This window comes from Odontomachus brunneus, unplaced genomic scaffold, assembly GCF_010583005.1.
Source record: "Odontomachus brunneus isolate Ranch 3 - 2012 unplaced genomic scaffold, Obru_v1 Obru_scaffold_171, whole genome shotgun sequence".
Classification (NCBI taxonomy): Eukaryota; Metazoa; Arthropoda; class Insecta; order Hymenoptera; family Formicidae; genus Odontomachus; species Odontomachus brunneus.
Window position 1 is genome coordinate 249,297 of NW_022639621.1, and position 25,636 is coordinate 274,932.

Here is a 25,636-nt window from a genome sequence, read left to right on the forward strand (position 1 = left end):
AAGTACCAGATATTTTCCTCTCCTTGATAAGATGAATAGAATATTGACAGAATATTCACTAAATATTGGAAGAAATTGGCAAAGAAAACGATTCCAACTCGGCAGTCAAATCTAGCATTTTCCCACACTGCGAAAGTGGTAAGTATCAGTGTTATTATTTATACCTTGTTGTTCAGTGCAAGCTGAGTGGTATAACATACAATTATCTTTGACATTGCGTGTGTAAAGAACATGAGTGTAGGGAGGGTTTCGTTATACATATTTAATGCACTTTATATTGTTCTGGGTACACATTTTGCTGCGTCTATCTTACTAGTGCATACTTTATTCAGTATTTTTTCCATCTTGATATTTTCTCATCGTTACCCTTACTATGGGTTGTAGCGAATGAAAAATTCATATCGCAATTTTACCGATCATAGTCTAAGTATATTGGGCGAACATATGCGTATTATCAAAAAGTTCAGCATTCTAACAACTCTCTCACTGATATATTTTTCTTCACGCTAAATCAGAAATTTTCGTTTCGTTCACGAGGCAACATGAATATGTTCTTCGACACGCGCTATCGTGCAACAAAATTGTTTTCCTCGATAGTGGGTCTATGGCCGTATCAATCGCAGTTTAAAAGAAAAATTATCCTATCGTTCAGTATACTTGTGTTAATCTCGTATCTTCCACCTCAGGTAAAATAGAGTATAAGAGGGAGCTACCGAAATCATACCAGTCTCTTAAATCTTACGTACTTCATCAATTATACTTAATCTTTTTTATGATCGTAGTACGCACAAAACAAGATATAATCTGAAAATTTTTTGTTCATATTTCTTAATTTTTATCGTTAGATATTAATCATATTCAATAATAAAAAGAATTGATGAAGTACAATTTGGGAGACCGCGGTACGATTTAAGAAAATATCCTCTAATTTTTTCATATCTGTGAGATTGTAATATTTTTATTGTGACAAAATGGTAAAAAAAATTTGAATGTAGCATAATTTGAAATTAGCGTAGAATAGTGTAGAATAATTTCCTGATATATAAGTCTTTAAAAATAAAAGTAAGGAAAAGGAAAAGGAGAAAAATAATTATCGTATAATATTATAATAGGAAATATACAGAAATTTAATTAAGAATTCAAATTATAAAACAAAAAGTCACGCTATTTCTTTGAGTTATAAGCGGCCAAAATAGACTAGTAACATCGCATAGAGTTTACGAGAATTGATAATCTACTATTAATTTTTGCAGTTTAGCTGATATTGATTTTTACAGATTTTGTTTTCAGTTTCTTACGTGCAATTATTACGTATACATGAAGCAATGTTAATGCTTCCGTTCAGATGTAGTATTTTTTATGCGACCCAAGCAGAATACGAATTATTAACGATTGTTTAAACGTGAAATCAAATGATTGGTTAATTACTTTTCTAAAAAAGATTATTGCCTCCAATATTCGAGAAAGAGCCTCTTTGAGTGCAATTCTATGCGATATCAGAATATGTTATTACAATAAATATAAAATAAAATATTACATAATGGGCATTTCGAAACTTTAGCTTTTGAGATAGAATTAAAAAAGATACTATAAAGTACTTATCTCTATTGTTCGCAATTTTGATTCAGCTGACGCGACTATATCAAGTGTGGGGAAAGGACTTAGATGCGGTGTCCATGTGTATACCACCTACGCTCATTATCGTATTTTGCGCAGTTAAGAACATGGCGATAATCTGGTTTGATTCCGAGGTAATAATTGCATTATCATTTATAAGTTCACTATAAGGCTACATATTTCCTTAAAACGCCAGATGAGAACGTTATTGCGTGAAATTGAAGCAGGATGGGCAGATATAGCTTTGAAGAAAGAAGAAAATCAGATTTTAACGGATTACGCGTCAAAAACGAGAATATTTTGCATCGCATATGCAGGTAAGGAAAATATCGTGAACTGTGGCGAGCGTGTGTGACGTTACTTCTATCCTTTCAGCTGTAATGTATAATGGACTTATATGGTTCATCCTAATGCCGACGATCTCGCCAATACTAGATATTGTTTTACCTCGCAACGAAACGCGCGTGAGGGTTTTAGGCTTTGACCTTGATTACGGAATTGACATGCAAACTTACTGGGTCTGGTTGTGGTTGCACACCAGTGTGGCTGGGGTGGCGGTTATATTTAATATTGTTGGTTCGGGCGTAATATTCATTACGTTGACTATTCACTCTTGTTGTTTGTTCGAGATAACTAGGTCAGTATTTCAGCTTTTCAATCCGTAGTTTATGAAAAAGCTGGAGAAACCTGAATTTTCGAGTACTGCATGAGTCTGTTTAAGTTTTTGAAATATATGTATTTCTATTTCTCTCATTTGAGAAGAAGTATACAGGGTGTTATAGATTTTCCTCCACAATTTTTGTGGAAACGTAGGACGGATTGAGATGGACATGAAAGTCCTATACCGTCTTGGGATATTCGCAATAATAGTTAAGATATTAATTAAAGAAAATTGAAAGTGAATGATCATGCGCATATTAATTGTAGATTAATTGTAGTGTTATTGTGTGCTTGACTTTAGATTAAATTGAATAAAAATGCCCTCTATTATTTTGCAAATAACCACACAGATTTTTAGTTATTAATTAAAGAAAATTGTTATTGTGCGTGATAAAATACACAAATCTTCTTTAATTAATATCTACAAATCTATGTAATCATTTGCAAAATGCTATAGAACTTTTTTGTTTGGTTTGACCTAATATATAAATATACTACGGCAGAGGGCGCCACTACAGCTGATTTACCATATCACGCGTGATCATTCACTAATCTTCTTTAATTAATCTCTTCTCGAGATTTAATGCGAATATTGCAAAACGGTATGAGACTTTTATGTTTATCTCAATGCGTTCTACATTTCCACAAAAATTACGGAAGAGAGTCTGGGACACCTTATATAATCATTTGCAAGGAACATCTTATATATTCACTTGCAAGGAATATATATAAGGAGTATAATATGATTTGTAGAAATAAATTAGAACATATAACCGACATGATCAGACTGCATGCTATGCAATTGCTCGAGGATGATAATCATAACATCAAGTACAATGTTTACCAATACAAAGAGGTGCGATTGAATTTGGAAGGGCAAGCTTCTGCAGTAAGAGAATGTGTTCGTAGTCACAATAAAGCGATAAAGTTGGTATTGGTATTGACAGAATTATAAAGCATGTTCCACAGAAATATCTATTTATCAGGTCAGTCTAGAAATTCGGTTTGATTTTTAATCAGAAGGCACCACATGTAAGCAACGATGACGATTATTTGGTTGACGAATAATTCGTTTCCATGAAAAGTAATTAAATCAAATTAACTTAATAATAACTCGTTAATTAAACCGAATTTTTGGATTGGTATAACATACCAACGTTAAAATTATAAAATACATTCCGTATAAAATACTATTACACTTACTTATAAAATACTAGTACACTTACTACATGGAATGAAAAGTCCCAGGCCTGACAAGGAAAAAATCAATTTTTTACAGTAAAAACGTTTTTATTCTTCGGTATAGTCTCCATCTAGAGCAATACACTTAACCCAGCGGTCCTCCAACATTTCGATGCACTTTGAAAAAAACGATTTGTCGAGGTCTGCAAAATAGGCCTCCGTTTCGGCGATGATCTCAGCATTCGACGTGAATTTCTTACCCTGGGGGAATCTCTTCAAGTTTGGAAACAAATAATAATCTCTGGGGGCCAGATCTGGAGAATACGGAGGGTGGTGGACCAATTCGTAGCGCAATTCATCGAATTTGACCGTCGCTTTCACCGATGAATGTGCCGGTGCATTGTCGTGGTGGAACAGCACTTTCTTCCTTGACATGTGCGGCCGTTTTTTCTTGATTTCGTAGCTCAAACGGTCCAATAAAGTAACGTAGTAGTCGCCCGTGATGGTTCTTCCCGTCTCCAAATAATTAATGTAGATTATTCCATGAGCATCCCAAAAAATGCTGGCCATAACCTTCCTGGCTGACTGTTGGGTCTTCGGACGCTTCGGACGACTGCTATCCGCTTCCAATCACTCTGCAGACTGCCGATTGGACTCCGGCGAGTAATAGTGGATCCATGTTTCATCCACAGTCACGAATCGACGCAAAAAGTCCTGTCGATTACGCCGGAACAAGGCCAAACCGCGCTCGGAATCGTCAACACGTTTCTGCTTCTGGTCCGGAGTGAGGAAGCGCGGCACCCATCGCGCGGTTAGCTTCTTCATACCCAAATGTTCGTGCAAAATGTTGTTTACGCGTTTAATGGATATGCCTACGGTCTGTGCTATCTCTTGCAACTTCGCTTTCCGATCTTGCAAAACGATCAAATGGATTTTTTTTATGTTTTCCGGTGTGGTGGCCTCGGAGGGACGTCCAATGCGTTCAGCGTCCTTGGTGCTGGTACGGCCACGTTTGAAGTCCGTAAACCAGCGTTTCACGGTTGTAATCGATGGTGCGGATGTGGGATAACATTTATCCAGCCACTCCTTGGCCTGAACGGTGTTTTTTCCCATCAGAAAACAATGTTTTATCAAAACGCGAAACTCATCTTTTTCCATCGTTTGCAAACAACCAAAACTTGTTTGACGCAATCGGTTGTCATTCGAATAATGAATGAAATGTCATGAAATTTGGAATGAGGCCCTCTGACGGATGGCTCTCAACGATTACATACACGATTTGATACTAGCCGCGACATCTCTGTGTGAAGCCCGGGACTTTTCATTCCACGTAGTATAATGATTGCATCATATATGTGTGATTGATTTAAAATCCTCGTTAAGTAGATATGTTCAAGTAGTACACTACATTTACGCGTGGAGTATTTTTGTTGAGGTAGCTGTGTGCTTAATCAACTTAACTGTCTCATTGCTCCAAGTGAGTTTAAATTAAAAATGGACCTTTCTGTTAGACAATTGATTTTCTTTCCTCTTTCTTCAGTTAGTGAGCAAGCTGTTTCTTTGGAGCGAGATGATGATGTCCGTCGCGTATATACTTGGTGAGCTGATGCACTTGCTCTTTCTCAGCTTAATGGCACAATTTATATTGGACCAAAGCCTGAATGTTCACGAAGCAGTGTGAGTGATTGGCCGCGGTTGTCGCGTACGGATTATGCTGCGTGTAGACGTACTGAAAATGATAAGTTTGCAGATACTCGAGCGCTTGGTACAATTTGTCTAGCAAATTTCAGAAAGACTTCGTGCTGATTCTAAGGAGAAGTAGTGTGCCGTGCCAGTTAATGGTCGGAAATATGTTCGTATTGTCGCTGGAAACCTTTTGCACGGTACGAATGTTCATAAGAATATTTATGCTTTAATATCGATAATCCAAAACCGATGATTTATGAATATTATATTATAAATTTTCACACACACACGTTTTGTATTTGATTTTGTATAGATTCTGCAGACATCAATGTCCTACTTCACGATGTTAGCGTCTTTCCGATGAATCTCAAATTAACGTATTTACTTAGTGCTAGTAATCATTGCTTGAGGATACAATTAAGAAAAAAAAATAAATTCATTAGTGAAATATAAATTTAGTATTAATGCTTTGTAATATATATATACACATTATTATTACAATATATATATATATATATATATATATATATATATATATACATATATACACACTGAGAGACAAATTATATTAAAATCAATAAATATTTCTTTGATGGGTGCCATTAATATATTTACTTAAATCTATGTTCTCTTTAATCGCATTCGGTTAATATTCTCGTATTTTTGAGCGAATTCTAAGACTATTTTTCCTCTTGCAAAATATTATCCGAGGCTTAGTTGTTGAGGTATAAAGAGAAATAGGTAGCCACTCACAGGTACAGAAAGTAGGCAGAGGCGGCACAATTCACCGTCAGACACAGACGTTGGACAATACACATGTGACAATATTCATACATCTTAGTTTGTAAATTTGCGCGGTATAATTTACTTCGGAAGAAAACTTCTCATTAAAACTATACGTCGAAATGTTATATTTAATTGTTTATTATATTTATCTTATTTATTTATTATATATTATATTTATTTATTTAATTATTGATATTATTTATATATTAATGGAATTTTTTAATATGGTATTTTTTCTTTAGATAATGCAGACTTCAATGTCCTACTTGCTTGAGATAAAGAAATATATTTAGTAATAAATTATTCTGCTCGATATTTACGTCTACGCTGAGCTACGTAAATTAAGATATGTTAATATAAGTTTTCTATATAAAGTATCATATAGCACTCCAGGTTAACGCTGCGAACTTATTTTCAATGTTTCATAAACATTTCACTTTACTTCGTTAGGAAGAATTTAATGTTAATATTAAGTATTACTATCAAGTACTAAATATTTTCCTCTTCTTGATAAGATGAATAGAATATTGATAGAATGTTCACCAAACATTGGAAGAAATTGGCAAAGAAAACGATTCCAACTCGGCAGTCAAATCTAGCGTTTTCCCACACTGCGAAAGTGGCAAGTATCAGTGTTATTCTTTATGTTATTATACCTTGTTGTACCTTGTTATATCTTATTGTACCTTGTTGTTCAGTGCAAGCCGAACTGCATAAAATATAATTACCTTTGACATTGCGTGTGTAAAGAACACGAGTGTAGGGAAGATTTCGTTATACATATTTAATGCACTTTATATTGTGCTGGGTACACATTTTGCTGCGTCTATCTTACTAGTGCATACTTTATTCAGTATTTTTTCCACCTTGATATTTTCTCATCGTTACCCTTACTATGGGTTGTAGCGAATAAAAAATTCATATCGCAATTTTACCGATCATAGTCTAAGTATATTGGGCGGACACATGCGTATTATCAAAAAGTTTAGCATTCTAACAACCCTCTCACTGATGTATTTTTCTTCATGCTAAATCAGAAATTTTCGTTTCGTCCACGAGGCAACATGAATACGTTCTTCGACACGCGCTATCGTGCAACAAAATTGTTTTCCTCGATAGTGGGTCTATGGCCGTATCAATCGCAGTTTAAGAGAAACATTATCCTATCGTTAAACATACTTGTATTTATCTCGTATCTTCCACCTCAGGTAAAATAGAGTATAAGAGGGAGCTACCGAAATCATACCAGTCTCTTAAATCATACTTCATCAATCGTACTTGATCTTTTTATGATCGTAGTACGCACAAAACAAGATATAATCTGAAAATTTTTTGTTTGTGTTTCTTAATTTTTATCGTTAGATATTAATCATATTCAATAATAAAAAGAATTGATGAAGTATGATTTGGGAGACCGCAATACGATTTAAGAAAATCTCCTCTAATTCTTTTACACCTGTGAGATTGTAATATTTCTGTATGACAAAACGATAAAAAATTTTGAATGTAGCGTAATTTGAAATTAGTGTAGAATAATTTCCTGTTATACAAGTCTTTAAAAATAAACAGAAAAGGAAGGAAAAGGAAAAAGAGAAAAATAATTAACGTATAATATTATAATAGGAAATATACAGAAATTTAACTGAGAATTAAAATTCTAAAATGAAAAGTCATGCTATTTCTTTGAGTTATAAGCCGCCGAAATAGACTAGTAACATCGCATAGAGTTTATGAGAATTGGTAATCTGCTATTAATTTTTGCAGTTTAGCTGATATTGATTTTTATAGATTTTATCTTCAGTTTCTTACGTGCAATTATTACGTATACATAAAGCAATGTTAATGCTTCCGTTCAGATGTAGTATTTTTTATGCGACCCAAGCAGAATATGAATTATTAACGATTGTTTTAACGTGAAATTAAATGATTGGTTAATTACTTTTCTAAAAGAGATTATTGCCTCCAATATGCGAGAAAGAGCCTCTTTGAGTGCAATTCTATGCGATATCAGAATATGTTATTACAATAAATATAAAATAAAATATTATATAATGGGAGGTTCGAAACTTTAGCTCTTAAGATAGAATAAAAAAAGATACTATAAAGTATTTACCTCCATTGTTCACAATTTTGATTCAGCTGACGCGACTATATCAAGTGTGGGGAAAGGACTTAGACGCGATGTCCATGTGTATACCACCTATGCTTACCCTCATATTTTGCGCAGTTAAGAACATGGCGATAATCTGGTTTAATTCCGAGGTATTAATTGTATTATCATTTATAAGTTCACTATAAGGCTACATATTTCCTTAAAACGTCAGATGAGAACGTTATTGCGTGAAATTGAAGCAGGATGGGCAGATATACCTTTGAGAAAAGAAGAAAATAAGATTTTAACGGATTACGCGTCAAAAACGAGAATGTTTTGCATCGCATATGCAAGTAAGGAAAATATCGTGAGCTGTGGCGAGCGTGTGTGACGTTACTTCTATCCTTTCAGCTATAATGTATAATGGACTTATATGCTTTATCCTAATGCCGACGATCTCGCCAATACTAGATATTGTTTTACCTCGCAACGAAACGCGCGTGAGGATCTTAGGCTTTGAACTTGATTACGGAATTGACATGCAAACCTACTTTTTCTGGTTGTGGTTGCACACCAGTGTGGCTGGGATGGCGGTTATATTTAATACTGTTGGTTCGGGCGTAATATTCATTACATTGACTATTCACGCTTGTTATTTGTTCGAGATAACTAGGTCAGTATTCCAGCTTTTCGATCTGCAGCTTATGAAAAAGCTGGAGAAAATTAAACTTTCGGGTACTGTATGCGTCTGTTTAAGTTTTTGAGATATATATATTTCTATTTCTCTCATTTGAGAAGAAGTATACAGGATGTTTTAGATTCTCATCCGCAATTTTTGTGGGAACGTAGAACGGATTGAGGTGAACATGAAAATCCTATATTGTCTTGCGATATTCGCAATAATAGTTAAGATATTAATTAAAGAAAATTGAAAATTAATGATCATACGCATATTAATTGTAGATTAATTGTAGTGCTGTTGTGTGCTTGACTTTAAATCAAATTGAATAAAAAAGCCCTCTATCATTTTACAAATAACCATGCAGATTTTTAGTTATTAACTGAAGAAAATTGTTACATGATTGTTACATAATTGTGCGTGATAAAATGCACAAATTTTCTTTAATTAATATCTACAAATCTATATAGTCATTTGCAAAATGCTACAGGACTTTTTTGTTCGGTTTGACCTAATATAAATATACTACGGCAGAGGGCGCCACTACAGCTGATTTACCATATCACGCGTGATCATTCACTAATCTTCTTTAATTAATCTCTTCTCGAGATTTAATGCGAATATTGCAAAACGGTATGAAACTTTTATGTTTATCTCAATACATTCTACATTTCCACAAAAATTACGGAAGAGAGTCTGGGACACCTTATATAATCATTTGCAAGGAACACCTTATATATTCACTTGCAAGGAATATATATGTATAGTATGATTTGTAGAAATAAATTAGAACATATAATCGACTTAGTCGGACTGCATGCTACGCAATTGCTCAAGGATGATAATCATAACATCAAGTACAATGTTTACCAATACAAAGAGCTGCGATTGAAATTGGAAGAGCAAGCTTCTGCAATAAGAGAATGTGTTCGTAGTCACAATAAAGCGATAAAGTTGGTATTGGTATTGACAGAATTATAAAGCATGTTCCACAGAAATATCTATTTATCAGGTCAGTCTAGAAATTCGGTTTGATTTTTAATCAGAAGGCACCACATGTAAGCAACGATGACGATTATTTGGTTGACGAATAATTCGTTTCCATTAAAAGTAATTAAATCAAATTAATTTAATAACAACTCGTTAATTAAACCGAATTTTTGGATTTACCCAACGTTAAAATTATAAAATACATTCCGCATAAAATACACTTATAATGATCGTATCATATATGTGTGATTGATTTAAAATCCTCGTTAAGTAGATTTGCTCAAGTAATACACTACATTTACGCGTGGAGTATTTTTGTTGAGGTAGCTCTGAGCTTAATCAACTTAAGTGTCTCATTGCTCCAAGTGAGTTTAAATTAAAAATGGACCTTTCTGTTAGACACTTGATTTTCTTCCCTCTTTCTTTAGTTAGTGAGCAAGCTGTTTCTTTGGAGCGAGATGATGATGTCCGTCGCGTATGCATTTGGTGTGATGATGCACCTGTTCTTTCTCAACTTAATGGCACAATTTATATTGGATCAAAGTCTGAACGTTCACGAAGCAGTGTGAGTGATTGGCCGCGGTTGACGCGTACGGATTATGCTGCGTGTATAAGACGTATTGAAAATGATAAGTTTGCAGATACTCGAGCGCTTGGTACAATTTGTCTAGCAAATTTCAGAAAGACTTCGTGCTGATTCTAAGGAGAAGTAATGTACCATGCCAGTTAAAGGTTGGGAATATGTTCGTATTGTCGCTGGAAACCTTTTGCACGGTACAAATGTTCATAAGAATATTTATACTCTAATATCAATGATCCAAGACCGATGATTTATGAATATTATATTATAAATTTTTACATACACATGTTTTGTCTTTGTATAGGTGCTGCAGACATCAATGTCTTATTTCATGATGTTAACTTCTTTCCGATGAATCTCAAATAAACGTATTTACTCACTGCAATAAACGTATTTACTTTATAGTTATATTTAGTAACTAATGTTTCAAGATAAAATTATAAAAAAAAAAAAAAATAGATTCATTAATGAAATTCATTAATTTAGCATTAATGCTTTGTAATACGTGTATATTATTACGATATATATATATATATATATATATATATATATATATATATATATATATATATATACACTGAGAGAAAAATTATATTAAAATCAATAAATATTTCTTTGATGGGTGCCATTAACATATTTATTTAAATCTATATTCTTTTTAATCGCATTCGATTAATGTTCTCGTATTTTTTAGCGAATTCTAAGACTATTTTTTCTCTTGCAAAATGTTATCCGAGTCTTAGTTGCTGTGATATAAAGAGAAATAGTTAGCCACTCACAGGCCAGATACAGAAAGTAGGCAGGGGCGGTACAATTCACCGTCAGACACAGACGTTGGGCAATACACATGTGACAATATTCATTCATTTTAGTTTGTAGATTTTCAATGCTTGCGTCAATGTGATTGTGCACAATAGTAAATAAATTATTTTAACTTAGTTGAATATGATTATAATATAACATAAGGATAAAATAGGCGATTGCGTTCGCGCACGCGAACTGATTAATAATACATGAGTAATGTAAAAAAAAAAGAGTAAAATAAATTATACTTGAGTAACGTGAGCGTAAAATTATTCATCAAATGCTTATAATAAACATAAATCAATATTTTCATATATAAAAAATTATTAAGATAGCAAATAAATAATATTTGTAGTATTAGCTGTATTGTACAATTTTGTAGTATAATTATAATTATTTGATGAACAATTATCTTGAATTACTTATCCGTCTTTTAGATAAGTTTTTATTCCTTGAGAATTATTAGACACATTAACATTCCAGATATTAATCAGTAGTGATGCGTCTTGCTCGTATACTCTAGCTCTGGATTGCGATATCGTGAGATCTTCCATACGCGTTCATATTCGCGAAGCTATAAGAGAATACAGTTAAAAACGAAAAAGCGTTTAATAACGAACTGTTGCGAAACGCTACGACGTTCAGCCGCGCTTGTTGAGTATAAGCAGTGAGTCTGAAATAATAATGCGATGTATGTTCAAAGCGTTATGCGGCCGCGCGGCAACGTGATCATAAATTCTATTTATCTGTACATACTATTTCTTCTTTCTACTAGGGTCTTTCTACAACAGTATTATCTGCTTTTGTTATCGCTTTACGCTGCACAGCCATTTGAAGTATGCAACAGAATACTAACGACGCTATAGACTGAAAGAGCTAAAGGGTTAAAGAAAACATTGTAGCGACCATTTGAAAATTCTCACAAAGCCATTGTGGAAAGGCCATGGATTTCTTTGACTCGCGATATTTTCGATTCAATAAGCTCTTGCTGTCTTTCTTAGGGCTCTGGCCGTACCAAACGCCGAACATGAAGTGTCTGACTCTATCGTTTAGTGTGTTAGGAACTACGACAACGTTATTATCACAGGTGTATAGTTTACTAGATAATAGTAATAATCTATCATCATTAGATAAAGAAAAATTACGGAAGGAAAAATCGTTAAATATAGCACAATAAAAATAATAGACGCATTTTTAAGTCTACAAGCAATTGTACATACATGAGTTCACGTTTTATCCGAGTGTGCGAAAATAATACATATAATCGACACGCTACATAAATATACTATGTTTTAATAGGTTATTTATTTTTTCAAACACTGGAACGAATTAAATGAGGTATTTGAAGTTATGCCAATGATGTGTGTTGCTTTCTTAAATCTTATGAAAGTCATTTGTTTGGTTTGCAATTCGAAAAAGGTAGACAGGATCTTGTTGCGCCAAATTCGCGAGTTTGTATTTGAAGATAGTATTTCAGTTTGCAGTGCTTCTGCAGTTAACACAGGAGGACTGGAATAATCTGTTGAAAAATCAAGAAACGCAGATTATAACATACTACATCGAGATCAGTCGGAAGTTTACACTCGCATATTTATGTACGGATTGTGGGATAGAAGCACTATTTTAATATTTACTTAGAAAGTTGTCACACAAATTTATTTTCATTGGCAGATAAAAATCTAAATAAGGCGTGAAAATGATAACGTTAGCGATGTTTCAAAATTTGAGAGTTTGAAGTTCTTCTATTGATTGAATCAGAAACATTCTTTTCTGAGCCTTTTTATGGAGCCTTACTCCGAACATGTTTTCTCCATATAGATTGCACGCTTGTAATTACGTCTTGTTATGCATTGACACCTATTGCCACACATGTACTTGACATCAAGTCACCTCTGAATCAAACAAAACCTAGAAAATTGTTTTACCCGGCGGAATACTTAGTGAATCAAGAAAAGTACTATTACGTACTTCTGCTAAGCGAGTACGTCGGTTATATTTTATGCGTTTTAATTGGAGTAACCACCGATATCACTTACTTTTTGCTGCTGGAGTATACCTGTGGAATGCATGCTGTATTATGGTGAGAGGACCAGTAAACTTTAATCTGACCATTGATCAAATTATTATTATCGACTATGAGATTAACGTCTAGTGTTTACAACAAATTCAATATATATCACTCACATATATTAAAATCTTTTGTTTATCTTGCAGTCATCGCTTGGAGATTTTAAATGAACTTTACAAGTTGGAATGGGTTGACAGTAATCAATCGGACGGAAGCAATGGGATCAGCTATCGTGTGCGACGTTGTATTCAACTGGACAAGAGAATAAAAGTGTTGGTGTGATAATCCAGTTAGAGTCTTATAATTAACATCTATGCATAATTTTCATTATATATATATATATATATATATATATATATATATATATATATATATCATTTTCACAATCTCTTGTGAGGACGTAAAGCGGATTGAAATGAACACAAAAGTCCAATACCGTTTTGCGATATTCGCAATAAATCTCAAGATATTAATTAAAAAAAATTGGCGAATGATCACGCGCGATGTGGTATATGAGCTTCAATTGTATCGTCTGCCGTTGTATACTTGTACATTAAGTCAAACTGAACAAAAAAGTCCTCTACCATTTTGCAAATGATAACATAGATTTTTAGATATTAATCAAAGAAAATTATTACATGATTATGTACCATAATGCACAAATTTTCTTTAATTAATATCTAAAAACCTATGTTGCTATTTGCAAATGTAGAGGACTTTTTTGTTCAGTTGGACTTAATGTACAAGTATATAACCGCAGATGGTGCAATTGAAGCTCATATATCACATCGCGCGTGATCATTCGCCAATCTTTTTTAATTAATATCTTGAGATTTATTGCGAATATCGCAAAACGGTATTGGACTTTTGTGTTCATTTCAATCCGCTTTGCGTCCTCACAAGAGATTGTGAAGGTGATACGGGACACCCTGTATATATGCATGTATGTGTGTGTCTACGTATTTAAAATTTATTTAACATAAGAATACATATGAACAATAATCTTTGTGAATTTAGATACATAAAGGAAATGGAATCTACTTTTGCGACAAATCTTTTAATCGACATTGCAGTAGGAGCAGTATTTTATATTTGTACGTGCATAATGGTAAGTACAATGTATACAGGGTATCTGGTAACTGATTGAGCAACCGCCGTATACAGGTAGAACAGATCAAAATAATATCATAAAAGTTATATACCATTTTGAAATTTTCTCAATATTTATTCCGAAATTAATTAAAATGTATAAACAAATAAGCTCACGAGAAGCGGTAGGACAAGCTCTGTATGTAAAAGAAATGGCTTACCTCTTAGATACTCAACGATGAGTAAACAGCTGATTTCGAGGCGGAGTAACAAACGATACGTATATGTTACTCCATCTCGAAATCAGCTGTTTACTTATCGTTGCTAAGAAGTAAGCCATTTCTTTTACACACAGAGCCTGTTCTACCGCTTCTCGTGAGCTCATTCGTTTATACATTTTAATTCATTACGGAATAAATATTGAGAAAATTTCAAAATGGTATATAACTTTTATGATTATTTTGATCCGTTCTACCCATACACGGCGGTTGCTCGATCAGTTATCGGACACCCTATATATAACCAATAAGCTCCCAACATGTAGCATAACATCAACATGAGATTTTATTTATTGCGTTCTCACTTTTTTCTCCTCTTATTTTTGTGAAAATATACCAATTATTTGTTAAACTATGTTATAAATATTTTAAAGATCATGACATTTGTTGTAGATTGTGATTCGAGCGAGACGGTTATTTGAAATTTTTCGACTTGTTGCAGTTGCAATACTGTATACTTCTCGATTCTTTTTAATCAGTTGGACTGGACAGAGAGTGATTGATCACAGTTCTGAAATTCCAACAGCCGTGTAAGATAAATTAAAATGCAAAAACATTTGCACTGAAAATTACGAAAACACTATCTTTCAGTTATGATTGCGTGTGGTATCGAATGCCTGTAGAAATACAAAAGATGCTAATGCTATTAATTGTAAGAAGTCAGAGGCCTTCCCGAATGATACTAGCGGGAATTTACATAATCAATCTAGAAAGTTTTACTTCGGTAATTACACAGAAAGATTGGCGTAGCGATGTGACAATATATAGAAAATCATGTATGTGTATATTCTAGCAAAGATAAAACTTTTTTGTTGAATATAATAATTTTATTTTAAGGTAATGAGAACATCAGTATCATATTGCACGGTAATGATTTCGCTACGCCCAACCATGGAGAATATATAACTTTCCATTAGATTTATCTCTAGTTAGTTTTTTTCATGTCTTTCGAGAACTGAGATATTAGTGTAAAAGTATTCGCCCAATGCTTGTAATAAATGTAAATCAATATCTCCATATAGTAAATAATATTAAATTAGCAAACAAATTATATTTGTAATATTAGTTACATTATATAATTGTACTGTTGTAATAATTACCTTGTGTTGTAACTACTCGTTTGTCTCTTAGAGGAGTTCCTATTCCTTGAGAAGGTGAGAGATATCAATCATTTGAGGTATTAATCAATAGTGATGCATCTTGTACTCGTATATTCTAGTCCTGGATCTCGATACTGTGGGACTCTCCATATACACGTGCTCACATCCGCGAAGCTATAAGAGAATACAGTAAAAAACTAAGAGGCGTTTGATAACGAACTGTTGCGAGACACTACGACATAATATCCGCTTGTTGAGTCTAAGCAGTGAGTCTGAAATAATAATGCGACGTACGTTCAAAGCGTTATGCGAGCGAGCGGCAACGTGATCATAAATTCTATTTTCCATACATACTATTTCTTCTTGCTACCAAGGTCTTTCTATAATAGCATTATCTGCTTTTGTTATCGCTTTACGCTGCACAGTCATTTGAAGTTTGCAACAGAATACTAACGACGCTATAGACTGAAAGAACTGAAGGGCTGAAGAAACATTGCAGCGACTATTTGAGAGATCTCACAAAGACACCGTGGAAAAACCATGAATTTCTTTGACTCGCGATATTTTCGACTCAATAAGCTCCTCCTGTCTTTCTTAGGGCTCTGGCCATACCAAACGTCGAACATGAAGCGTCTGAGTCTATCGTTTAGTGTGTTAGGAAGTATGGCAACGTTATTGCCACAGGTGTATAACTCACTAGATAATAATAATCCATCAACAATAGTTAATGAGAAAATACGGAAACCGTTAAGTATACCGTAATAAAAATAAAAGTCGCATTTTTTAAGTCTATAAACGATCATACACACACAAGTACACATTTTATCGAAGTGTGCACGAATAATAATATATATGTAATCGACGGTATATAAACATATAACTTATTTCTTAATAGATTATTTATTTTCTTAAACACTCGAACGATTTGGATGAGGTGTTCGAAATTATGCCAATGGCGTGCGCCGCTTCCATAAATCTCATGAAAGTCATTTGTTTGGCTTACAATTCGAAAAAGGTAGGCAGGATCTTGTTGCGCCAAATTCACGAGTTTGCATTTGAAGATAGTGTTTCAGTTTGCAGTGCTTCTGCGGTTAACGCAGGAAGACTGGGATAATTTGCTGAAGAACCAAGAAACGCTGATTATAACGCGCTATGCCGAGATCGGCCGGAAGTTTATGCTCGCATATTCATGTACGAATTGTCGGGTAGATACATTGGTCCAATATTCGTCTAGAATATTCGTTGTTTAAATGTTTTCTCGTGTAATACGGAGCTCTATTCCAAGCATGATTTCTCGATATAGATTCTACGCTCGCGTTTACGTCTTTTTATGCAATGACACCTTTTACCACATATGTACTTAACATCAAATCGCCTCTGAATGAAACGAGACCCAGAAAATTGCTTTACCCGGCGGAATACTTAGTGAATCAAGAAAAGTACTATTACGTACTTCTGCTAAGTGAGTACGTTGGTTTTGCCTTGTGTCTTTTAATTGGAACAATCGCCGATACCACTTACTTTTTGCTGCTGGAGCATATTTGTGGGATGCACGCTACACTATGGTGAGAGAACTAGTGATTTTATACTACTTGATTTTATTCTATTTATTGTCAAATTAATAACCTACTATGTTATTAATATAGTGATTCGAATACAAATGCGATAATATATATAAATATATATAAATATATATATATATATATATATATATATATATATTTTTTTTTTTTACCTATATTTATCTTTTAGTCGTCGCTTGGAGAATTTAAAGACACATTATAAATCTGGATGGGTCGACAATAATGAATCGTGCGCAAGTGATGGAATTGGTCGTCGTGTGCGATGTTGTATTCAACTGGATAAGAGAATAAGAGGGTTGATGTGATAATAATTTATAACACACAGTTGTAGACTTATAATTAACATCTTACCCAACATCTCTAATACGTTTTTTTCAAAACTTACGTAATACTTGTATAATTTCAGATATGTAGAGATAATGAAATCAACATTTTCAGCAGTTCTTTTGATCGACATTATATTAGGAACTACAATTTATACTTGTGCATGTATAATGGTAAGTGCAATCAACACATATAATATAATATTAAATTTTACTTTTTACAAGCCCTCTTTTTCTCTCTCTTGATCTTTGTGAAAGTGTACTATTCATTTGTTAAATAAAATCATAAATCATATTTTAAAGACCACAACATTCATTGTAGATTGTAATTCGAGCTGGACGGTTGTTTGAAATTATACGACTCATTGGAATTGCGATATTGCAGACTTTCCGATTCTTTATGATCAGTTGGAGCGGACAAAAAGTGACTGATCATAGTTTTGACATTTCGATAGCCGCGTAAGATAAAATTATCGAATTCGAAAATCATAAACTGGGAATCGTGAAACATTGAACTGTTTTTCAGTTACATTGCAATGTGGTACCTGATGCCTGTAGAAGTACAAAAGATGCTAATGCTGCTAATTGCGAGAAGTCAGAGGCCTTCCCGAATGATACTAGCGGGAATTTATGTAATCAATTTGGAAAGCTTTAGTTCGGTAATTATGTAGGAGGATTGGAGCTGTTACGATAATACAGCAATTTGTTTATTCTGACAAAGGTAAAACGTTCTATGACGCATACATCGAATTTTTTTCAGGTAATGAAGGCATCAGTATCATATTGCACTGTAATGATTTCATTGCGTGCGTCTATGGAAAATACATAACTTTCAATTAGATTTCTCAATCATTCTCTAGTCAGTCATATGTCTTTTGAGAATTCAAGCATTAGGATAGAAGTATTTATCGAATGCAATAAATATAATCAACATCCATATATTAAATAATATTAAGTTAGAGCAAATATATTATATTTTTAGTATTAGCTACATTATACAATTGTATTATTATTATAACAAATATCTTATGTTGTAACTATTTGTTTGTCTCTTAGATGAGTATATGTTCCTTGAGAATGCAAGAGACGTTAAGATTTGAGATATTAATCAGTAGTAGTGGATTTTATTCGCGTTTTCAAATCTTGAGTCATGATATTGCGGAACTTCCAATATATACGTGCTTACGCTCGCGAAGGATAGAAAATACAGTCAAAAACTAAGAATTATTGTAATGTAATATCCAGCTACGTTTGCTTAATCTAAGCAGCGAGTTTGAAATAATAATACAGTATACGATAAAAGCGTTACGCCGATGCGCGATAACGTTATACAAAAATTCTATTTATCCATTCTATTCTATTATCTTATTCTATTCAGGTAAAAATATCAATATGTATCTAATCCTGGACATTCTAATTATTTGGTCTTTTAAATACAGATTAAATTTTAAATATATTTAGTTTTAAAAATATAGATACTTAAACTTTGAACATAAAAATATATATACAAGTATTGAGTATGTACATATATTTTATGTTAAAAGTTTAAATATTCGTATTTAAAGGCCAAAACAATGAGAATGTTCAGGATTAGGCGCATGGGAAGTGTACCTTTACCTTACACACTATTCTTTCTCTCTACTAAAGCGTGCATTGCATTATATACTTTTGTTATCGCGTAACGCCGCACAGTCATTTGCAACGGAATACTAACGACGCTACAGACAAAATGAGCTAAACGACTAAATAAACATTGTAGTGACTGTTTGAAAATTCTTACAAAGACATTGTAGGAAGACTATGGATTTCCTTAAGCCGCGATACTTTCGGAATGCATGCTGTATTGTGGTGAGAGGACCAGTTAATTTTTATTTGATATTAATAATTTATGATAAGATTAACGTATAGTAAATTCTAAAACATAGTGTTAACATTTAGCCCATTGTTTTTAAGACATCCCATACACATACACATAGTCATTGCGAAAGACTGCTACTCAAGTACTGTCACAAGTAAAATTAATGCTATCAATCATTTTCCACAATTAACCGTTTTAGAGGCTCCACATGTTTGTAATTAGTATTATATGATTGGATTATATGTCATACGCGACATATCGTACGGCGTGAACGCTTCTTATTCTGTTTGACAAACTGAGCGTTCACGCACAGAGAACCGGACACTGCTGCTTTCCTGCCTTATGCCGCAGAAAGAAAGTGTCGACTATATACGAAATTAAAACTGCAGCGCTTTTTCCACGTATTACGTTTTCGCTTGAGGGAGGCACCCACTCGCATTATCGATTCTATTTAAATCAGTCTACGCTATATTGGAGACACATCGACGCTCTAAGGGAATAATAAATGCGCGATAGCATGGCTTGGTAGGGAGCTCTACTTCGACAGTTCTTTAAGAATTCCACTTGAACCGAGACAACGAACCGATGGACACCTTTGACACTCAATATTTTAAAGTTAACAGATTATTGCTGACATTTTGTGGCTTGTGGCCGTTTCAACCGCCGCGCAGCGGAAGCATTCTTCTGTATTGGGCGATATTGGGTGCATTGATTATATTCTTGCCACAGGTATCTCGCACGTTGCTGCACGCGTAATAGAGAAATCGTAGCAGAGAACTGAAAACAGTGTTCTTAAAACATGAGTTCCTCGGCGTTCATTTTTCGCGTTAAATTCACGCATTACTGCGCGATATGTTCCACAGACAACATACACTCCATATTGATCGCGCCGATTGATTCACCAACAGATTGCGTATATCTTCAAATACGCGAGATGTTTGGACGATTTGTATGACGTGCTGCCGTCCCTCATCGGTTCATGTATATGTCTCACGAAAGTACTCGGTCTCCACTGCAAATTCAAGGAAGTATGTGCGTGATCGCGAACACGGATACAACAGTATATCGATGCATTCATTCTCCTGTGTAATCGCAATCGCGGTTTGAATTTTGTTCGTGAAAACAATCATCGTGTCTCCAGTTCCAGCTGCTTATTCAACATGTGCATAATGATTGGTGTCACTTAGCGGGGCACGAAGATATTCGGATTTTGTTAGAATACATGGAACCTAGCCGGGTGTTTACACTGGCCTACTCAAGTACAATGAAATTAGATCAATGAAGCGTTATATTTAATGATTAATACGTTGACTGCTACGGCAATTTTCAGGATTCAGAAGCCAATTTCATTTAATCATATTATATTATTCAAAACTCTAATTATAGTAATCACCAAAAAGCATATAGAATGTTTGTTTGTAGATTTTCACTTTGAATACATTTTTAAGATTATATTTTCTGTTCATGTATGAATAAATTTTCTATTCATGTAAGTCAGCCTTGATTTTTTGTTCTCTTCTCAGAAGCCATTTCTTAGTTACACTTATATACCACGAATTCAATCGTAGCTGCACGAAAATGGCAAGTCAAAGAACTACGAGATAAATTGTAGTCGACACCCTAGCCAAGAAAGTCAACTACGATTTATCTCGTAGTTGGCAGTCAACGTGTTAATCTCTTCTTCTGCGATCTATGGAACAATTTCTTTTCCAGTCTTTGTCAGCACATTTGCTGCCAGTTACATCACGGCGCCGATTACCGTGCCGATATTCGACATCATACTAGCATCGAACGTGACGAGGCCGAAGAGACTTCCTCATCCGAGCGAGTTCTTCGTGGATCAAGAGAAGTATTACTATTACCTCCTGATGATAACGTACTTGGGGTATGCTTCGTGCGTGATGATTGCGATCGCGACCGACACTGTCTACTTCGCGTTGCTGCAACACACCTGCGGTATGCTCGCGATATTAAGGTATAGACATGCTACTTTTTCGTTGAAGAGTTTTGTCTACACACGAGAACAGAATTAGCAGAAGAAGCTAAGATGTAGCCGTGGCAGCTGAGGTGTTTGTGTTATAAAAGGGACAGCTGATGATGTCGTTGTTAAGTTCAATTTATTAATTGCTTGAACTTGGATGCTATGCAGCGAGAAATATCCGCTGCCAGAAACAAAAAATTACGATTAAAAAAAAAATTTCCTTATTTGTGCTGATGTGCGTTTTTAATTTCAACCAATGAATTTTTACTTTGCAATGAAAAAGCAAATGCATCCTATCCATAATCTATAACAGTTAATTCTTAGCAATGATATTCAAAATGATTAGCTAAGTACTGGCCAGATTTGAAGCAACTACTGAGATTTAGGTGATAAGTTTAGTAATATTCTTGTAAATTTAGTAATATCCTTGTATGGATTCTTCGCTTTGGTAACAGGATAAAATTGTGTGTATATCTTTGTGACAGAACGTACGTATTATTCTCTCATGTGTATATGGCTGTATACATGTTCACAGCCATCGTTTGGAGAATCTGGTCATATGCAACAGATCGAAATGCACCATTAATCATAATCTCGTATATACTTCGGATAAGGACGTTGGCCATTTGACTCAATGCATACAACTGCAAATCAGGATAGAAAGGTTGGTGCGAGCGGCTGGGGATGAAGCATATTAAATAGTGTATTTGATGATGTAGGTGATTAACCATTTCTTCTCCTGCTGACAGGCTAGTACAGTTAGTCGAGTCGACGTTCTCGATATGTCTCTGCGCCGAGATCGGCTTGGGCATGCTGTTTCAGTGTTCGTCGTGTGTTATGGTATATAAACGATGCTTAATAACTTGTCCCCTTGTTTACGCGTCGCGATGAAAAAGACAACTCTCTCGTACGTCGACTCGAGTCTCATTTGAAATCGCAGATCGTAACCCACACGGAAATGATGGAAATAATGAGAAACGGCCCGCTTCTGATAATCCAAATCTCTCGGATTTTCTTCAACAGTTGGATAGGACAGAGGATAATAGATCACAGCTCTCGGATTCCCGAAGCGGCGTAAGTTTTGCTAATTAACGACATTTGACGTAAGTATCATAACCGTGATGCACTTTCAGATACAATGGGCTGTGGTATCGCTCGTCGATGGCGATGAGGAGAATGTTGCTGTTGCTAATACTTAGATGTCAAAAGCCATATCGAATAACTACTGCTAAATTATATGTAATCAGTTTGGAAGGTTACAGTACGGTACGGTGATACTTAGTATGAGTGTATAGAGGATATCCTCAAAATATCCTACACTATTCTAGGAGAAAAAATATCTAAAAAATAAAATATATTTATCCAGTACTAATAACATACTTCTTATCTAAATTCTTTTATTAAAATAAAATAAACTACTATTTTCATGAAAAAAATACAATACTAATAACATACTTATTTCTTATTTAAATTCTTTTGTTAAAATAAAATAAACAACCACTTTTATGAAAAGCAATGACTTTAGAAAGATGTACATTTAAAAAAAGAACACTTTTTCAACGCAAAAATATGTATGTTAGTATAAATAAATATGTCACTAGAGTATCTATCAAATAAATATTTTTTTCTTAATTATATTTATATTTTTTAGATATTGTTTTCTCTCAATGTACAGTTGAGAGTGAAACAGTTTAAACACTTTTTTTTAGTTGAAATTGGTAACGCATTTAGTTGTAACATTTAGGAGTCACTATTCATAGACTTGTGCAGTAATCGGTTATGATAGAAGCCGAGCAGTACGTAGTATAAATGATAAAACTTACTTTTATATCATGTATTATGTTTTTGACCTGTCATCAATCTGTGAGTAGTGATTCTCAGATGTGAAAACTACTAGATGGGTTACTGCCTACATTAGAAAAAAAGTGTTCCAACAATTTCATTTTCGACTACATTTGATTACTAAATGGTTTATTCATATTTTTCTCATTGAAGTTGCAGCGCTCCAAGTAGTCACAATTGAGAGAATGTTGTTGAAGTTTTTGCACAATAATCAGTTATGGACCGAAGTGACAATATAAGAGATATCTGACGTAACAAATGTAACGGAAGATTCAGGAAAAATGCAAATATCTTTATTATGTTCTTATCTATCGTAGAAGAGCATAATAAAGGATCAATACTTACATCGTGTATCGCCACTTCGGCTCCTGACATAATCAACTATCATAGCAGTGTCTTCTAATTGTGACAACCAGGAGCATTTTAACTTTATTCGGACAACTTTATTCGTATAAATCGTTCAGTAATCAAGTGTATATGTAAGAGTACATTTAACGTTATACTATTTGTTTAAGATCATGCGAGCGTCCCTTTCCTACGTGACATTAATGGTATCGGTGCACTCGGGCGACGCGTGATTATTCCGTTTGCTGGAGTCCTGTCGTTTACTTTATACCTCTTACCGTCAAAGACAATTGTGAATAAATGCATTGCTGTTCTTAGATGTGTCGTGTTCAGCTATTATTATCAAGTGTGATGCTTATTCGTAATTTAAATTTGCTCTCGATCCTTGTGTGTTAACGTCAAACAAATATCATATTCGCACTATTATCCAAACTGCTACTCCACAAAAGACACATGAATATCGCAAGTCTCGAGGCACTCGCTTGTAATTCGTCTATTAGATCATAGTGTCAATGACTCACTAAATCGGAAAAAGAATCCTGTCCTCATGCGAGGATTGCGGCATAGAAAGGGCAGGTGGAGAAAAAGGGGAGATCACGAATTCTATTTGACATGGACATCAAGTAGCTATCCCAACTTCGTTGTATTACATTCGAGTGGAATATTCAAACGGCTATAGACTGGACGTTAAAGATTTCGCAATCTACCTGACGACTGCTACTTACGAATGCAGTCGCGAGTGTCAAAGCACGGCTTTCCAGTGGATCTCTTTGACACGCAATATTTTAGAATTAATAAACTTCATCTATCGTTCTTAGGCTTATGATCGTACCAAACGATGTCTCTGCAAAGACTCTGAGACTATTATTCACCACTATCGATATTCTAGTTATGTATGTGCCTATGATAATCATTACACGACACATCCTATCATCAATAAGTACAACAAAAATGCATAAGAAATAAAATTGAATATAAGGTATAGTTAAATAATTTTAACAAAATCGGCATAGCTAATCACGAACCATTCTAAATTTCTTTAGCCGATTTTTCAATCGAAATATTTTAAATCTGTGCTAAATTAGTCAAAAATGGTTCGAATCTCGGCCAAGACCAGAAATTATTTATATAAGTAAATTGTTTTCAACTTTGTACATGTTTTGTTTAAACATCTTATTATTTATACAAATAATTTTACACATTTAACTTCATATTCATAATCAACAAACCAAAAACGCCTATATCTTGTATTCAATTTTATTTTTTATGTATTTTTGTTGCACTTAATGATAGGAGTGAGAATATTGAAAAGCTATAAATTGCTCGTGAAACTCAAAGTGGACCAAAATGAAAAAATATGACCTAAATATTTTTTGTACTTCTACATTTGTGCCAAATTAGAAAGAAATCGGAGTGTAACTTTTGGGTAGATTTACTTGTTAATGTCTGAGTGAATAGACGGGAATATACAGAATAGAAGTGTGCGAATCATAATTTTACGCGATTAAATTAAATCTCAAAAAATATATTTAGATTCAAATCACGCGAATCTTCTCAGTTCGAAAGCGAAACGAATTCGAATCAAACTTTGCTGATTTAAACGATTTAAATAAATTATATATGTTCTTTTCAACCACAGATCAGAACTCTATTTTTCAAATAGTCGAGAAAGGGAAAAATTATATAGCTTCCTCTCTCTCTCTCTCTCTCTCTCTCTCTCTCTCTCTCTCTCTCTTTGAGATAATATTAGGTGAAGTAAAAAGTTCTGAGCGTTTTCCGCTAGATGTCTTTAGTGAGCCATATCTCACGATGTATACATCGCATCGGGTCATACTATACGGCGATTTAAAGGTGACATTACGCTTCAAAAAAAGTTCTGTAACAGTTTTGTGTTTGGTCAAGCCAGTTGTGTGTTACAGCGTTCCAAAATGGAGGTAAAAAAAGAGAAAATTCGATACATTCTTCAGTACCACTACGACCAAGGTGAAAAGGCGGAGCAGGCGGCCAAAAAAATTTGTGCTGTTTATGGACCCAATACAGTATCGAATGCAACAGCAAAGCGGTGGTTCCAACGATTCCGTTCTGGTAATATG

The 25,636-nt window shown here is 34.1% G+C and overlaps 6 protein-coding genes across 6 annotated transcripts; all 6 read left to right on the top strand.

Moving 5' to 3' along the window:
• Positions 1-542: 542 nt before the first annotated feature.
• LOC116851331 (odorant receptor 23a-like) lies at positions 543-5,555 on the top strand. Its single transcript, XM_032830635.1, has 9 exons — positions 543-686; positions 1,629-1,751; positions 1,814-1,934; positions 1,993-2,254; positions 3,031-3,204; positions 4,846-4,936; positions 5,000-5,136; positions 5,210-5,342; positions 5,459-5,555. The coding sequence occupies exons 1-9, from the start codon at positions 543-545 to the stop codon at positions 5,507-5,509; spliced, it is 1,236 nt and encodes a 411-aa protein (XP_032686526.1). The 3' UTR covers positions 5,510-5,555.
• Positions 5,556-6,881: 1,326 nt separating this feature from the next.
• Positions 6,882-8,863, top strand: LOC116851335. The gene is made up of 3 exons (XM_032830641.1): positions 6,882-7,139; positions 8,071-8,193; positions 8,256-8,863. The coding sequence occupies exons 1-3, from the start codon at positions 6,957-6,959 to the stop codon at positions 8,412-8,414; spliced, it is 465 nt and encodes a 154-aa protein (XP_032686532.1). The 5' UTR covers positions 6,882-6,956; the 3' UTR covers positions 8,415-8,863.
• A 607-nt stretch (positions 8,864-9,470) lies between these two features.
• Positions 9,471-10,627, top strand: LOC116851301 (odorant receptor Or2-like). The gene is made up of 5 exons (XM_032830600.1): positions 9,471-9,655; positions 9,967-10,057; positions 10,121-10,257; positions 10,334-10,466; positions 10,577-10,627. Exons 1-5 carry the CDS (start codon positions 9,471-9,473, stop codon positions 10,625-10,627), a joined length of 597 nt encoding a protein of 198 aa, XP_032686491.1.
• Positions 10,628-12,103: 1,476 nt separating this feature from the next.
• On the top strand, positions 12,104-15,520 carry LOC116851302 (odorant receptor 85f-like). Its single transcript, XM_032830601.1, has 8 exons — positions 12,104-12,163; positions 12,542-12,671; positions 12,895-13,156; positions 13,291-13,416; positions 14,162-14,252; positions 14,905-15,041; positions 15,103-15,235; positions 15,349-15,520. The coding sequence occupies exons 1-8, from the start codon at positions 12,104-12,106 to the stop codon at positions 15,415-15,417; spliced, it is 1,008 nt and encodes a 335-aa protein (XP_032686492.1). The 3' UTR covers positions 15,418-15,520.
• Positions 15,521-16,939: 1,419 nt separating this feature from the next.
• Positions 16,940-18,346, top strand: LOC116851304 (odorant receptor 30a-like). Its single transcript, XM_032830602.1, has 6 exons — positions 16,940-17,176; positions 17,364-17,489; positions 17,601-17,691; positions 17,840-17,976; positions 18,044-18,176; positions 18,278-18,346. The coding sequence occupies exons 1-6, from the start codon at positions 16,947-16,949 to the stop codon at positions 18,344-18,346; spliced, it is 786 nt and encodes a 261-aa protein (XP_032686493.1). The 5' UTR covers positions 16,940-16,946.
• A 1,614-nt stretch (positions 18,347-19,960) lies between these two features.
• On the top strand, positions 19,961-22,656 carry LOC116851305. The gene is made up of 8 exons (XM_032830603.1): positions 19,961-20,104; positions 20,284-20,403; positions 20,517-20,634; positions 21,089-21,350; positions 21,892-22,020; positions 22,106-22,196; positions 22,297-22,430; positions 22,490-22,656. The coding sequence occupies exons 1-8, from the start codon at positions 19,961-19,963 to the stop codon at positions 22,629-22,631; spliced, it is 1,140 nt and encodes a 379-aa protein (XP_032686494.1). The 3' UTR covers positions 22,632-22,656.
• The last annotated feature ends 2,980 nt before the right edge of the window (positions 22,657-25,636 follow it).

Coding starts and splice junctions, on each gene's coding strand:
- LOC116851304 (XM_032830602.1), top strand. CDS start 16,947: ATGACACCTTTTACCACATATGTACTTAACATCAAATCGCCTCTGAAT. Junction 17,177..17,363: donor GGGATGCACGCTACACTATG/GTGAGAGAACTA, acceptor TTTATCTTTTAG/TCGTCGCTTGGAGAATTTAA. Junction 17,490..17,600: donor CTGGATAAGAGAATAAGAGG/GTTGATGTGATA, acceptor GTATAATTTCAG/ATATGTAGAGATAATGAAAT.
- LOC116851302 (XM_032830601.1), top strand. CDS start 12,104: ATGAAGTGTCTGACTCTATCGTTTAGTGTGTTAGGAACTACGACAACG. Junction 13,157..13,290: donor GGAATGCATGCTGTATTATG/GTGAGAGGACCA, acceptor TTTATCTTGCAG/TCATCGCTTGGAGATTTTAA. Junction 13,417..14,161: donor CTGGACAAGAGAATAAAAGT/GTTGGTGTGATA, acceptor TTGTGAATTTAG/ATACATAAAGGAAATGGAAT.
- LOC116851301 (XM_032830600.1), top strand. CDS start 9,471: ATGATTTGTAGAAATAAATTAGAACATATAATCGACTTAGTCGGACTG. Junction 10,258..10,333: donor CTGAACGTTCACGAAGCAGT/GTGAGTGATTGG, acceptor ATAAGTTTGCAG/ATACTCGAGCGCTTGGTACA. Junction 10,467..10,576: donor CGCTGGAAACCTTTTGCACG/GTACAAATGTTC, acceptor GTCTTTGTATAG/GTGCTGCAGACATCAATGTC.
- LOC116851305 (XM_032830603.1), top strand. CDS start 19,961: ATGGACACCTTTGACACTCAATATTTTAAAGTTAACAGATTATTGCTG. Junction 20,105..20,283: donor TGATTATATTCTTGCCACAG/GTATCTCGCACG, acceptor ATTCACCAACAG/ATTGCGTATATCTTCAAATA. Junction 22,431..22,489: donor TCTCGGATTCCCGAAGCGGC/GTAAGTTTTGCT, acceptor ATGCACTTTCAG/ATACAATGGGCTGTGGTATC.
- LOC116851335 (XM_032830641.1), top strand. CDS start 6,957: ATGCTAAATCAGAAATTTTCGTTTCGTCCACGAGGCAACATGAATACG. Junction 7,140..8,070: donor TCTCGTATCTTCCACCTCAG/GTAAAATAGAGT, acceptor ATTTTGATTCAG/CTGACGCGACTATATCAAGT. Junction 8,194..8,255: donor TAATCTGGTTTAATTCCGAG/GTATTAATTGTA, acceptor TTAAAACGTCAG/ATGAGAACGTTATTGCGTGA.
- LOC116851331 (XM_032830635.1), top strand. CDS start 543: ATGAATATGTTCTTCGACACGCGCTATCGTGCAACAAAATTGTTTTCC. Junction 687..1,628: donor TCTCGTATCTTCCACCTCAG/GTAAAATAGAGT, acceptor ATTTTGATTCAG/CTGACGCGACTATATCAAGT. Junction 5,137..5,209: donor CTGAATGTTCACGAAGCAGT/GTGAGTGATTGG, acceptor ATAAGTTTGCAG/ATACTCGAGCGCTTGGTACA.